We start from the raw sequence: 14,918 nt of genomic DNA, 5'->3' as shown, positions 1-14,918 counted from the left end.
GGAAAAAGCATGATATGGGATACTCTTGCTTTTAACCCTGATGATATGAGATATTCTTGCTCTAGTATAGCTTGTTTGCAGAGGTATTATCGGGGGGAAAGAAAGCTGAATATTTCGAAAGGCTTCGTTGGGAGTGCCCTCTCAGATATGAGGAAGGGTTGAGCATTTTTGCAGGTCTGCCTGTCCGTTGGGGATGGAGGTCGACATATATAGGAGTCTCCCTAACAACAAGTAGTAATGTTATTCCTTTACCCTGCTTGGTCATAGCACGGTAGTGGGAGCTGCCAGCTTCACATGTTTTAACTCTGTCAGAGCACTTTGAAAAAGTGGTATGTGGTATCTGGCTCTCGAGATTCGGAGAACGATGCTTCTTCGATTTTTGAGAAAGCAATCATGGTGGGGGTCTGGCTCTCGAGATTCGGGGAGCAGTGTCTCTTCGATTTTTGAGAAAGTAATCATGTTGGGAGTCTGGCTCTCGAGATTCGGAAGGCGGTGCCTCTTCGATTTTGGAGTAAGCAATCTTGTTGGGAGTGTTTTCTCGGATGTGAGTAAAGGTTGGGCATGTTTGCTAGTCTACCTTGCCACGAAGCACGGAGGTTGACACACAGGGACTTTCCAATTATCCAGCAGTGGTACTGTTCCTTTACCCTTGTGGGTAATAATATGGTAGCTAGACCTTCAAAATTTATGTGTCTAAACTTTGTTAGTGCTGTTTCTTTGCTATTCTTTTACCTTTCTTGGTCAGAACGATGTAGTGGGAGCTGCAAGCTTCACGTGCTCAACTTTGGCAGAGACTTTGACAAAGTTATCTGTGGTACCCATGAGCTATTGTTGCGTGTGGGAAGTGGGTGATTGAACAGTAAGATTCATGTGCTTTCTACTTCACCAGAAGTCTTCGACAGAATGCCCATAATTTCCGCAAAGCTGAGTGTGCGTGTGACAGGTGCTGACAAGGCTAGAAAAGAAGGTGCCTCTTCGATTTCTGAGATCGGCCCTCGTGGTCTCTGAGCAGCCCAGCTTTTGAGAAAGCGAGCGCCTCTTCGATTGATTCGGAGAAAGATGCCTCTTCGATTTTTGAGAAAGCAATCATGCTGGGGGTCTGGCTCTCGAGATTCGGGGAGCAGTGTCTCTTCGATTTTTGAGAAAGTAATCATGTTGGGAGTCTGGCTCTCGAGATTCGGAGGGCGGTGCCTCTTCGATTTTGGAGCAAGCAATCTTGTTGGGAGTGTTTTCTCGAATGTGAGTAAAGGTTGGGCATGTTTGCTAGTCTACCTTGCCACGAAGCACAGAGGTTGACACACAGGGGCTTTCCAATTATCCAGCAATGGTACTGTTCCTTTACCCTCTCTTCGATTTTTGAGAAAGTAGTCATGTTGGGAGTCTGGCTCTCGAGATTCGGAGGACGGTGCCTCTTCGATTTTGGAGCAAGCAATCTTATTGGGAGTGTTTTCTCGAATGTGAGTAAAGGTTGGGCATGTTTGCTAGTTTACCTTGCCACGAGGCACAGAGGTTGACACACAGGGACTTTCCAATTATCCAACAGTGGTACTGTTCCTTTACCCTTGTGGGTAATAATATGGTAGCTAGACCTTCAAAATTTATGGGTCTAAACTTTGTTAGTGCTGTTTCTTTGCTATTCTTTTACCCTTCTTGGTCAGAGCGATGTAGTGAGAGCTGCAAGCTTCACGTGCTCAACTTTGGCAAAGTTATCTGTGGTACCCATGAGCTATTGCTGCGTGTGGGAAGTGGGTGATTGGACAGTAAGATTCATGTGTTTTCTACTTCCCCAGAAGTCTTCGACAGAATACCCATAATTTCCGCAAAGCTGAGTGTGCGTGTGACAGGTGCTGACAAGGCTGGAAAAGTAGGTGCCTCTTCGATTTCTGAGATCGACCATCGTGGTCTCTGAGCAGCCCAGCTTTTGAGGAAGCGAGCGCCTCTTCGATTTCTGAGATCGGCTTTCGTGATCTTTGAGCAGCCCAACTTTTGAGAAAGCAAACACCTCTTCGATTTATGAGATCAACCCTCGTGGTCTCTAAGCAGCCCGGCTTTTGAGAAAGCAAACGCCTCTTCGATTTCTGAGCAGGCGCCTCTTCGATGTCTGAAGCTCCGTCGAGTGCAGCTTTTTATAGGGCTGGCATTAAGTTCCAAAGCACACTTGAATCTCCACCAGTAGAAGCTCCATTCTTGCACTTCTAAGATCTTGATTTGTCCGACCTCTTCTCTCTTCAATACCTTTGAAAATGTCTGGCCCCTCCGACCGTCGTTTTGACTTGAACTTTGTTGAAGAGGCAGCCCCGCCTTCTCCAGACAACATATGGCGCCCATCCTTCGTCTCCCCTACTGGTCCTCTTACCGTTGGGGATTCCGTGATGAAGAATGATATGACCGCTGCGGTGGTGGCCAGGAACCTTCTCACTCCCAAAGATAACAGACTACTTTCCAAACGGTCTGATGAGTTAGCTGTTAAGGATTCACTGGCTCTCAGTGTTCAGTGTGCAGGTTCTGTGTCTAATATGGCCCAACGCCTATTTGCTCGAACCCGCCAAGTTGAATCATTGGCGGCCGAAGTGATGAGTCTCAAACAGGAGATTAGAGGGCTCAAGCATGAGAATAAACAGTTGCACCGGCTCGCACATGACTATGCTACAAACATGAAGAGGAAGCTTGACCAGATGAAGGAAACTGATGGTCAGGTTTTACTTGATCATCAGAGATTTGTGGGTTTGTTCCAAAGGCATTTATTGCCTTCGTCTTCTGGGGCTGTACTGCGTAATGAAGCTCCAAATGATCAACCTCTTATGCCTCCTCATTCTAGGGTTCTGTCCAGTACTGAGGCTCCGAATGATTCCCCTCCGATGCCTTCTCTTTCTGGGGCTCTACCGACTGCTGAGACTTCTCCTAAGCAACCTTTGTGAAGGCTCCATCTTGTTTGTTTATTTTGACTCATGTATATGTACATATTTGTAGCTTATCGGGGATATCAATAAATAAGTTTTCCTTCATTTCAACGTATTGTGTTAAATACACCAAAGCCTTCTTCGCTAAGTTCTTTGAATTTTCTTTTGTTGAAGCTTGTATGTTGAAGCTTTCTGAGTGGAGCATGTAGGTTGGGGTAGTGTTCCCTTAATTTTTCGAGTGAGGAAAACTTCTCGGTTGGAGACTTGGAAAATCCAAGTCACTGAGTGGGATCGGCTATATGAATCTTAGAACGCCATTGTGCTCGGTCCTGTGTCATGTCATTCGTTAGATCCAAGTACTCTAAGTCTTTTCTTAGAGTCTCTTCCAAAGTTTTCCTAGGTCTTCCTCTACCCCTTCGGCCCTGAACCTCTGTCCCATAGTCGCATCTTCTAATCGGAGCGTCAGTAGGCCTTCTTTGCACATGTCCAAACCACCGTAACCGATTTTCTCTCATCTTTCCTTCAATTTCGGCTACTCCTACTTTACCCCGGATATCCTCATTCCTAATCTTATCCTTTCTCGTGTGCCCACACATCCAACGAAGCATCCTCATCTCCGCTACACCCATTTTGTGTACGTGTTGATGCTTCACCGCCCAACAGTCTGTGCCATACAGCATCGCCGGCCTTATTGCCGTCCTATAAAATTTTCCCTTGAGCTTCAGTGGCATACGGCGGTCACACAACACGCCAGATGCACTCTTCCACTTCATCCATCCAGCTTGTATTCTATGGTTGAGATCTCCATCTAATTCTCCGTTCTTTTGCAAGATAGATCCTAGGTAACGAAAACGGTCGCTCTTTGGTATTTCTTGATCTCCGATCCTCACCCCTAACTCGTTTTGGCCTCCATCTGCACTGAACTTGCACTCCATATATTCTGTCTTTGATCGGCTTAGGCGAAGACCTTTAGATTCCAACACTTCTCTCCAAAGGTTAAGCTTTGCATTTACCCCTTCCTGAGTTTCATCTATCAACACTATATCGTCTGTGAAAAGCATATACCAAGGAATATCATCTTGAATATGTCCTGTTAACTCATCCATTACCAACGCAAAAAGGTAAGGACTTAAGGATGAGCCTTGATGTAATCCTACAGTTATGGGAAAGCTTTCGGTTTGTCCTTCATGAGTTCTTACGGCAATCTTTGCTCCTTCATACATATCCTTTATAGCTTGGATATATGCTACTCGTATTCCTTTCTTCTCTAAGATCCTCCAAAGAATGTCTCTTGGGACCCTATCATACGCTTTTTCCAAATCTATAAAGACCATGTGTAAATCCTTTTTCCCATCTCTATATCTTTCCATCAATCTTCGTAAGAGATAGATTGCCTCCATGGTTGAGCGCCCTGGCATGAACCCGAATTGGTTGTCCGAAACCCGTGTCTCTTGCCTCAATCTATGCTCAATGACTCTCTCCCAGAGCTTCATTGTATGACTTATTAACTTAATACCCCTATAGTTCATGCAATTTTGTACGTCGCCCTTATTCTTGTAGATAGGCACCAAAGTGCTCGTTCGCCACTCATTTGGCATCTTCTTCGTTTTCAAAATCCTATTGAAAAGGTCAGTGAGCCATGTTATACCTGTCTCTCCCAAAACTTTCCACACTTCGATTGGTATATCGTCTGGGCCTATTGCTTTTCTATGCTTCATCTTCTTCACAGCTACAACCACTTCTTCCTTCCGGATTCGACGATAAAAAGAGTAGTTTCTACACTCTTCTGAGTTACTCAACTCCCCTAAAGAAGCACTCCTTTCATGTCCTTCATTGAAAAGATTATGAAAATAACCTCTCCATCTGTCTTTAACCGCGTTCTCTGTAGCAAGAACCTTTCCATCCTCATCATTGATGCACCTCACTTGGTTTAGGTCCCTTGTCTTCTTTTCCCTTGCTCTAGCTAGTTTATAGATATCCAACTCTCCTTCTTTGGTATCTAGTCGTTTATACATATCGTCGTAAGCCGCTAACTTAGCTTCTCTGACCGCTTTCTTCGCCTCTTGCTTCGCTTTTCTATACCTTTCACAATTTTCATCGGTCCTCTCCTTGTATAAGGCTTTACAACATTCCTTCTTAGCCTTCACCTTTGTTTGTACCTCCTCATTCCACCACCAAGATTCCTTTTGGTGTGGGGCAAAGCCCTTGGACTCTCCTAATACCTCTTTTGCTACTTTTCGGATACAACTAGCCATGGAATCCCACATTTGGCTAGCTTCCCCCTCTCTATCCCACACACATTGGGTGATTACCTTCTCTTTGAAAATGGCTTGTTTTTCTTCTTTTAGATTCCACCATCTAGTCCTTGGGCACTTCCAAGTCTTGTTCTTTTGTCTCCCTCTTTTGATATGTACATCCATCACCAACAAGCGATGTTGATTAGCCACGCTCTCTCCTGGTATAACTTTGCAATCCTTACAAGTTATACGATCCCCTTTCCTCATTAGAAGAAAATCTATTTGTGTTTTTGACGACCCACTCTTGTAGGTGATCACATGTTCTTCTCTCTTCTTAAAGAAGGTGTTGGCTAAGAAGAGATCATATGCCATTGCAAAATCCAAGATAGCTTCCCCATCCTCGTTTCTCTCCCCAAAACCATGGCCACCATGAAAACCTCCATAGTTGCCTGTCTCCCTACCCACGTGTCCATTTAGATGACCATAGTTGCCTCACGGAAAATAAGCACATAAAGATGACCATAGTTGCCTCACTTTCAAATGAACAAAATTATTCTTAAATTACCGTTATTATTTTCCGGTTCTTTCACGTTACTTTCCCGTTTCCTAAATAAAATATTGAAAATTAAACAAGGTGTTCAAATAAAACCCTAAACAATCATATAAAAGCAATTAGACTCTTCATTCGCTCTCTCTTCCCTTGGCCCTAAGAAGCTCTGAAAGACTGCAATTTTATTGAGCTTCTGGTACGAAATTCCGTTTTCGGCCATGTCCAGCTCACGGAAAGGGAAGGAGGGCGCAGAGGAAGGCGAACAGCAACATGGGCAGATCAGTAATAAGAAACGCAAAGAGATTTTCCCCTACGGAAACTACAAAAGTTACTACGGCTATCGGGTAATTAAAATCTCCTCCATTCCCCACAATTTTAACTTTTGAATGTTGTTATTGCTCTAATTGGTTGTCAGGGAAAGCTAAAACAAGTGAAAAAAAACAACTGAAGATTCGATTTTTTTTTTTTTTTGGTTGGGAGTTTCTCGGTTTTTTGTTTATTTGGTTGTTTGAAGTAAATATTGAAGTGGGGTTTGTGTTTGATTGAGTTTAAGGGTACCCAATCAGGTGTTTTGTCAAATTTGATTGAAATTATGGTATTTTTTCGTTGGAAGTTTCTGGGGAATTGGTGTTCTTGGGTTTTGAACGCAGTGCATTTGTGAAGCTCTTGAGTGGTTGGATTGGTTTTATGGATACTGTTAGGATTTATTTCGAAAAATAGCGTAAGCTAAACTTCACCCATGATTCATTGTGGCCCAATTTTAAGTATTTGGGAGAGTTTAACTTAAAAAAATTAACGGACAAGTTAAAATTTTGGGCATTGCATTGGTCTGTAATTGTTTAAACATCTTGAAACTCGTTCTTTTGATAACAATGTGGAATCTCATTGCCTTGTATGGTGTTTTAGATTGGCCAAGAAATGGAGGAAGATGCTAGGTTGAAGGTTTTCAAGAAGGAATGGTTCGAAGGAAAGGATTGTCTTGACATTGGCTGCAATTCTGGAATCATGACCATTCAAATTGGTACTTTTCTCTCAGTTAAAATCGTAATTGAAATTTATTTATGAGTTTGTTGATTATACTGTATTGTTTCTATTCATCTTTCCTAAACAAATGGTATTATTAAATCTTATATGGATAGAACTTGATAGTCTGAGTCGGGGAAAGATGTAGTGAATTTCTTGGTTCTGTCAAGTTTAGGGTGTTTTATAGTCGCTGGTTGAGATGCTTTCTTTATGTATGTGGCTCTTGAATGTGTTTGTTCTCTCAGTGACATAGTCATCTTTATGTGCTTATCTACAGCCAAAAAGTTTTGCTGCCAGAGCATTCTTGGTGTTGACATCGATGCCAGTAAGATTCTAATCATATCTCAGATTCTTATCGTCTCACTGAAGTTCAAAGAAGTTCAAATTTTTTTACGTTGTTCTCTAAATGTAGTCAGCATTTTATGTCAAATCTATTATGTTTCATAAGCTCTTGTTTGCATGGGATCTAGGATGCATAATTCTGTTATTATCTGAATGCAAACCATCACACTCTCACACATGCCTGCATGCACCATACACACACACACATGTGCATGAACATCCACGAATTTGTAAATGTATTCTATTCATTATACATATCTCTACAAGCTCTTCTTAGTTTACTAGTGCAATATTCCCTTGATGCTAAATTTGTGTTCGACTATGCAGTAGCGTGTATTGTGGGTGCCTGCCACCTTGATCTTGAACTTCAAGGACATGGTTCAATGATGCGTCTTTATATGTGACATGACATCTGGCATAGTTTGACCTCATAGTTTGTAAAGACCTCATAAGATACCCATTTAAAAAAGAATGAAAACTTCACTGGGTTGGGATGCAGTTTGGCATCCTGCTTTGTGTGTGATCAGACAGATTTAAAACTAGTTTTTATCTAATTAGCCCATATCCTAGTCAATTCTGCAACTTTCTTTGTAGTTAATTAATGCAATTTTGTTTTCTTTCAGATCGAATTCAGGATGCATACTGGCACGCCAGAAAATTTTTGAGAATGGAGAATGCTAGAAAGACACTCGGAAAGGCTTCTAAATTGGAGGGTGCAAGTGGCTTTTCTGAGGAGAAAGATCTGCTTGACACAGTATCTTTCCGAAAAGAAGATTTTGTTAACAGTCGGGATCCACACAAGAATCATTATGATACCATTATATGGTGAGCTTCACCGCATCTTTTTCTCATTTATTCTAATATATTATGATTTCAGTCCTATTAAGGATATCAGTAATAAATGCAAACTTGCTATGATATGTGTAGGCCATAAACTATATACATAAGAAAATAAAATTTATGGTTATGCTCATTAATATGACTAAAACTGCTCATCAAAATTTGTGACTAAAACTTTTGGGTAAACAGGTTTACCAAATATAACGTAGATCATCAAAGAAGTCGAAACTGGGTATGTCTATCCATAGGCCATCAAAGAGTAGTACTCTAAGGACAAGTACCTATCATGAGACAACCAGTGGAATCCGCACTGGCCCAACAAATATCTAGAAAAAGCCATTATAGTTACCCTGGTTTTTTTGTTTATGCCTGTAACATTGAGCTCTAGTGAATGTGATTCCCATATCTGATAGCTCACATTAGCATTGGGTTTCTATCTGTTTATTTTATGCAGAAATTGCATCTTGATGCGTGCTTTTTTATATGCAGTTACATCCTCTCATTTGCAAGTACAAGCGTCACATTACTTATTGTGTTGCTTTGTTGTTAAACTTGTTTTTCTCCTCTAATACAGTTTGAGCGTGTCAAAATGGATTCATCTGAATTGGGGTGACGATGGATTGATTACATTATTTACAAGGGTTTGGAGTCTACTTCGCCGGGTAATTCTTATAACCATTGCTATTCCATCCTCATTTCATTTCATTATTCTTTTCTCGCCTACTGTCAACTAAGCAAGGAATTTTAGTTCAAAATAATCTTGATTTATAACTTTCGATATCTTGGGGAAAAGTATGACGAATTTTTCTTCTTGTGAGCAGGGTGGAATTTTTGTGTTGGAACCTCAACCTTGGAAGTCCTACGAAAAGAATTATAGAGTTTCTGAGGTGATCGTTTTTCTTTTCAACATTTCTGAGATTGTACCTAGTTAGTCACTACTAAATCAATTACGAGTCAGAGACTTTTCTACATTGGTTATGTTTCTGTTTTAAGTTTCATTGCTTAACTGGAATTGGGTCGAGAGAATTATTTGTTCCATTCTGCAGACAACTAGAGAAAATTATAGAAATCTTATGTTCTATCCGAAAGATTTTCAAGACTTACTTCTGGATAAGGTATGTTTAATCTTCTTAAAGTTCGACTTCAGATGACAGTTTTGCTGGCTATCGGTTGAGATCTGGAAATATCTGATATCTAACATGATTACAGATAGGATTCAGAAAAGTGGAGGACATCACTTCAAGCGTGTCGGGCAGCAAAACCGGATTCAACAGACCAATTTTAGTGTTCCACAAATGAGTAATGCAGTTCCGGAAGCAGGATTGTTTGTTTCGTCTGAAAAGCCGTAGTTTATGTACCAATTTTGACTGGGGTTTTTGTGTGCATGTGCTGCACAAGTTTTTGTTTGGGTTAAGGTAATATTCATACGACCAAATAGATGGAACATGTCCTGTCCCAATTTTGTATCTGCTCCTAGTATTTTGTACATACATTATAATGTATGAGTGCTCACCAATGTTGAAGAATATTTTGTAGAATCCGATTGAATGGACAATTCTAGAAGTTTGTAGAATCCGATTGAATGGTATAATTCTAGAAGTTTATAAAATCCGATTGAATTTTAATTAGAGAATATTTTCTCGTCCCTTCATGATTTTGCCGTCGTAGTATAGAGACGATTGAAAGTTGACTAAATTCTTGAATCTGATCACTATCATGTTGCTTGCTGAAAAGCGCGCAACAATGCCCCTGACAAAAGTTCGTCAAGTGAGCCCCTACTGGCTTGAAGACACTTCGAAGTAAAACGTTGAGTGCTTCACGAAGCCCAAATCGTCGAAATTGCCATATCGGCAGCGGCATGGGTAGGAAACCTATCCTGCAAACAATGGTAAAATCAGGACCCACCAAGTGTGCAAAATCACAGCCATGAGCGTGATTCCTTGGCTCCTAAGACATAAACAGAGTTAGAGACTGAGGATCGACCAATTCATTTTTCCTCTTATGAATATTCAATTAGCTTAGTTATTATGTACTTAAGCAGTCACGTTGAAGATTAAGTACGACGATCATATCATATTTCTTTTCACTTGTAAGTGAGATGTCTTAAGTTTGAATCTCACACTTGCAAGTGAGAACTATGTACAACATAGAATCCAAGCTTTGGGTTTTTTGTATCTTGTAACCAACACATTTTTAGTCACCATATGGAAAAACACTTGCACAAACCAAGGAACTAACTCAATGTTTCCGGAGATGCGTCCCCAAGATCTTCCTGCATAGATACATTGCATATTTGACAATTTAATCGCCGTACATCAGCAGCTTCGAAGATGTGCTAGAATCTTACAGAACAAACCTGTTGCTAAAACACAACGGAGAGCACCCGGTCAACAATAATGCTTAAGACGATAGACGCGAGCATTAGCTGCAATTACAAAAGCCGCCAACCAAATGATGACTCAAGTAGGAACCAATTGAATTACCATAAAGGTCACTTGGCTGAAGAGATGCGCTGGAGTGATTGAATCCAGCTACTCGAAGGACCTACTTTGTTGCCATGTCTATGGCCAGTGTTTGTAGCTTCAGTGGGCATACGAGGTTTTGTGGGGTCCCTTCTTGAGGCGCCGGAAAATGAAGTAGACGGAGGAGGGTATGCTTCATTCGCAATCTAAAAAGGGAAATTTTTATCCATGAGTTATATATCGGAACTGAATTTTGAACAATGTAACGGAGTAATGATAAATTCCATTTTATCTCAGTTTTTATTTGACAGTCATACGACTTACGTTCTTTTCAAGAGGATTGCCATAACTTAAATTCCTGCCCGTTGTTGGAGATTTAAATTGCATGCGGCCACCAGAACCAGTGGGATTGCTTGATCTAATTCGATCAGTGACCTCAGCTGGGTATGGAGCACTAGAACCTCCTGCCACTGACAATTAACAAGGAAAATGTAATTTATTTAAAGCAACTGATACTTAATAGTTACATTAACCTCATATCTCCCATATATTGTGACGAGCAGTCAGTTATTAAGATATGCAAAAGTCTATATGGAAGATCTAACCTTGATGACTATCTACACGCACTGGCATTGCATGACTGTTGCTTCCTCCAGGAACCGGCTGAACATGTGGAGTTTCAAATTAGAAGCGCAGCAGTAACCCAATGTTCAAAGAGTCATACAACTAAAAAAAGTTGAAAAGATTGAACAACAATTGCACTTACAGAACCAGTCTTTTGTGACTGCTGGTACTTTATGATGGTCCAATCAAATACGTAATCAAACTCATATCCTGCCAATTGGAGACAAACATCCAGACTATTGAATCCACATCAAAATAAAGCTCTAAAATGCTCAGAGAAGCATATGACATACATAGTTCATACATAACATACTTTATCATATGGGAATTTTAGGTAAATGGAAGATCAAACATATGTAACCACATTGACTTCAAGCTAAGAGGGCCTATGCAATGTGAAGTACTTATTTAGAACAGATGAAAGCACAAGAAAGTTTGAACACCACTACCTTCACGAGAAAACAAATCACGGAATAGGCGTTTCAAGAATCCATAATCAGGTCGCTGATCAAATGTCAATGAATGGCAGTAATGGAAATACGATGCGAACTCCACTGGGTGAGATTTGCATAGAACCTTTAGAAGACAGCAGTCAGACCAGTTGACATCAGATACAAATTTCAAAGTGCACATAGTACTTGACACACACCTCAATAGGGGTTGATAACTTCTTCTCACAAATTTTGTCATATTTCTGCTTTTTTGTGTCAGCTTTTAAACCCTGCCACGGAAGGCTATAAGCAGGAAAAAGAAAATCGTCAGGGGATAAGGCGGAAGAAACATAAGATGGCATGAACAATATATTATCGGATCCTTTCCTACTGTATAAGTTTTTCAATTCCTGTCTACAAATTAAAAGTAAAAAATGGGTGGAAACAGACTATGTACCTTCCTCTGAGAAAATACAGAAGAACATATCCAAGAGACTCCAAATCATCCCGCCGACTTTGCTCTAAGAACAAAACAATAAATAAGGTTAATGAGTATTTATGCCAACAGATTACAAGGTTTTAACACCGAGTAGCTTACCAATTCCAAGATGAGTATTGCAGCTTGCATAACGTGCAGTTCCTGTTAAGTTCTTATTCTCCCTGTATGAGGCAAGTGTTAACAATAGGAATATAAACCAATACAAAACTAAATAGGTTGCATTTCATATTTCAATTGTTCCTCGAGCGTTTCAGCACACAGAAAAGAAAATGAGAGATTGTCTTGATACGAAACTGGAAATACCTGTATGGGATGTGACGATTTGTTGTGGCGTCTCGATATCTTTTTGCAAGACCAAAATCAATTATGTAAACCTAATAAGATAAATGAAAAGAAGAGATTGATGACAATAGAAACTTGAAATACATCGTAAATGAAAAAAAAAAAAAAAAAAAAAAAAACAGACAGAGAAGATGCATCACCTGATTTGCTTTTCGACCAAGACCCATGAGGAAATTATCAGGTTTTATGTCTCTGTGTAGAAAACCTTTCGAGTGCGCAAACTCTATCCTCGTAATCTTGAATTAAAAGAATCAAAAGAAAGAAATAATTGTCAATTGATACGAGCACACATAAACATCGTATCATTCAGTGATACGAAGAACACAAATTACAAAAGTGAAAACAACTTTCATCACGAAAAATTGTAACTTTCATAAGGAAAATAAGCTGAAAATAGTAAGGTGGGAAAGCAGATTAATGATATGCCAACGAATGTAACGCGTGAGCTGCGCTGCGTAAGCTCTACTTAAAATCCGTCACAATGTATTACCATTTGATCGGCTAGCATTAAGACAGTCTTGAGTGAAAACTTTCTCCCACAATACACAAACAAATCCTCAAGACTCGGTCCCAGCAAATCGAGAACCAGCACATTGTCCTCGCCGTTAATTCCCGACCATTTTATGTTCGGAATACCGCCTAAACATTTACACGCACACTCAATTAATCAAACAGTGATGCTCACAGAACACTAAACCAACATGTACCAAGAAAAAGTATACGTATTCGAATACGTATACACCACGTACTTCCTCCTTGAAGGATTTTGTATAATTTCGCCTCGTAAAGCAGCTGCGGATGCTTCGTTTTACCGTTCTCCTGCATTTACCAGAAATTAAAATAAACTTAATCACTTAAATTAACCAGTAATTAAACTAAAAACATGCGTCTTCACTAATTAAGTAGTTAAAAACTTCAAATTTGCTGACAATTGGATTGCATAAACATAAATTTAATTTAAAAAAAAGAATTAATTTCTACTGAAATTTGAATAAACAAACAGAGAGAGATAATAAGGAGCTTACAATCTTAACGGCGACGATCTCGAACGTATCGGTGTGAGTAGCTGCAGACGAAATTCAAATAATTTACAGAGATCAGCCACTGTTACTACGATCAACGACTCAGATTCAAACCACAGCACTCACCTAGGAAGATTTCGCCGAACGATCCGCTGCCGATCTTGCGGCCGAGCTTGTACTTTCCGCCGATGACCCGCTCCATGCCCGAGTTCCCCGGATCGGATCACTCAACTCATAGAACTTAGGATTTTGGATCCGAATCGAAAACCCGAGAAATCGAGAAAACCTGAAAATTAATTTTCGAAAAATGGATTTTTATACGTTGGAACTGAGAAACTGAAGCCACACACAGGCGAAGGCCCGGCCAGCAAGAGACAGATAGGTTCAGTCGTGGGGAGGATAAAGAGCGAATGTAGAAGGGTAGTTTCGGAACTTTGAATTGTGGAGCCGTTGACTTGTTGACTTCGTAGAGATTTATGTCGTAGAGGATGAGAGTTCCGGGGATTTGGTTTTTTGATTAAGGGTATTCTTGTCAACTCGTTGCTTTACCGCCAAATGCGTCGGTGTCAGTTCGGTAAATAACGTGGGGGATGGCGGGTAAATGTGGTAGTGCGGCCACGTGATTCCCGCGCAGGTTTTGTTCCTCTGCTAGCGTTTAGTATGCTTTTGAAATGCGCGCTCTTTTCGGATGTACTTTTTCTTGCCGGTTTGGGGCTTTCTTGTGGTAGAAGCGTGGGTTTATGGGAGAGACACAGAAAGCGTCGGCAGGGGATTGCAGTTCAGCGCCGTCGCGGTCTTGTTTTATTGCCGAGTAGATTTGGTCACGTCAAAATCCGGCTCCACAACATGCAATAATAGGTGAGTTGGTTTACAATGCTACCCTTGATTATGATTGGGGATTCGAAGTCTGATGTAATGAGGGGAATAAAATTGTTTTGGTCAGCAAAAAATCTTTGAAACTAAAGTGCTTTGATTTGAGTTCACCTTTAATTATAATTTAACAAAGAATTAAAATTTCTCATTTTTAAATAGCTATATAAACTTACGACAATGTTTGTTAACAAAAGTAAAATATTTATGAGTATAAATGCCTGAATTAATTAGTTCTACAATACAGTGGTATTTTTCTTTTACTTATACTTAGTGTTTTCAAGTTCGACTTACATAAATAGTATTGATATATTATGATTATACTAAGTTCGATGTTTAATTAGTAATTGACCATTGTGTAGTGCAGTCTAATACTTATTTATATTCTACCGTTAAAATATAATATCCTTGTATTAAAAATAAGGACGGATCCATGACACTACTTTTCTTAAATACTTTATTTTACACAGGTTTTCGTGGAGCCTACTTGTAATGTATTTCAATGATCCGAATCGTCAATCTTTTAGGTATTGTGGAGCCAAAAATAACAAGAAGAATATGGAGGTGACACGTGGATTTTTTAGTTAAAGAGATAAGATTCTCCTCGAGGCACACCGAGATTTCAACGCGCAAGCAGTGGATAATCATCCCTCAATCAAGTCAAAAGTGCCCAAAATAGGTATTTATTCAAAACCTATTTCATCTATCCTCATCAAATCTTCTCCACAAGGTAACCCCCAAATCATTCCTTTCTAATTATATTAATTTATTACCCA

General features: G+C 40.0%; 2 protein-coding genes across 7 annotated transcripts; one reads left to right on the top strand and one right to left on the bottom strand.

Annotated features, from left to right (window-relative positions):
• Positions 1-5,773: 5,773 nt before the first annotated feature.
• LOC103400638 (probable RNA methyltransferase At5g51130) lies at positions 5,774-9,465 on the top strand. 2 transcript variants are annotated; one of them, XM_008339290.4, is made up of 8 exons: positions 5,774-6,031; positions 6,594-6,708; positions 6,988-7,035; positions 7,676-7,877; positions 8,467-8,554; positions 8,714-8,779; positions 8,939-9,007; positions 9,102-9,465. In XM_008339290.4, exons 1-8 carry the CDS (start codon positions 5,906-5,908, stop codon positions 9,189-9,191), a joined length of 804 nt encoding a protein of 267 aa, XP_008337512.1. In that variant the 5' UTR covers positions 5,774-5,905; the 3' UTR covers positions 9,192-9,465. The 2 variants fall into 2 exon arrangements, with proteins under 2 accessions (XP_008337512.1, XP_017178146.1); XM_017322657.3 differs by having other exon boundaries at positions 5,783-6,031; positions 8,915-9,007.
• A 473-nt stretch (positions 9,466-9,938) lies between these two features.
• LOC103431513 (casein kinase 1-like protein 3) lies at positions 9,939-13,740 on the bottom strand. 5 transcript variants are annotated; one of them, XM_008369674.4, is made up of 15 exons: positions 13,399-13,740; positions 13,276-13,316; positions 13,000-13,069; positions 12,741-12,889; positions 12,391-12,486; positions 12,212-12,282; positions 12,008-12,069; positions 11,867-11,930; positions 11,628-11,712; positions 11,428-11,554; positions 11,121-11,188; positions 10,960-11,017; positions 10,679-10,824; positions 10,364-10,560; positions 9,939-10,248 (listed from the first exon to the last, which is right to left on the bottom strand). In XM_008369674.4, the coding sequence occupies exons 1-14, from the start codon at positions 13,472-13,474 to the stop codon at positions 10,384-10,386; spliced, it is 1,290 nt and encodes a 429-aa protein (XP_008367896.3). In that variant the 5' UTR covers positions 13,475-13,740; the 3' UTR covers positions 9,939-10,248; positions 10,364-10,383. The 5 variants fall into 5 exon arrangements, with proteins under 5 accessions (XP_008367896.3, XP_008367894.3, XP_008367895.3 ...); XM_008369672.4 differs by having other exon boundaries at positions 9,939-10,254; positions 10,376-10,560; XM_008369673.4 differs by having other exon boundaries at positions 10,376-10,560.
• Between the last annotated feature and the right edge of the window lie 1,178 nt (positions 13,741-14,918).

This window comes from Malus domestica, chromosome 15, assembly GCF_042453785.1.
Source record: "Malus domestica chromosome 15, GDT2T_hap1".
Classification (NCBI taxonomy): Eukaryota; Viridiplantae; Streptophyta; class Magnoliopsida; order Rosales; family Rosaceae; genus Malus; species Malus domestica.
The sequence above is the reverse complement of the archived record's forward strand: the minus strand, read 5'-3'. Positions and strand labels throughout refer to the sequence as shown.

Excerpts from the sequence above, each read along its gene's own strand:
- LOC103431513 (XM_008369674.4), bottom strand. The coding sequence starts at position 13,474 with ATGGAGCGGGTCATCGGCGGAAAGTACAAGCTCGGCCGCAAGATCGGC. Across the intron at positions 12,890-12,999 it reads CAAAATCCTTCAAGGAGGAA|GCGGTATTCCGAACATAAAA; the intron begins GTACGTGGTGTA and ends GTAAATGTTTAG. Across the intron at positions 12,487-12,740 it reads TAATGCTAGCCGATCAAATG|ATTACGAGGATAGAGTTTGC; the intron begins GTAATACATTGT and ends TTTTAATTCAAG.
- LOC103400638 (XM_017322657.3), top strand. The coding sequence starts at position 5,906 with ATGTCCAGCTCACGGAAAGGGAAGGAGGGCGCAGAGGAAGGCGAACAG. Across the intron at positions 7,878-8,466 it reads CATTATGATACCATTATATG|TTTGAGCGTGTCAAAATGGA; the intron begins GTGAGCTTCACC and ends CCTCTAATACAG. Across the intron at positions 9,008-9,101 it reads AAGACTTACTTCTGGATAAG|ATAGGATTCAGAAAAGTGGA; the intron begins GTATGTTTAATC and ends ACATGATTACAG.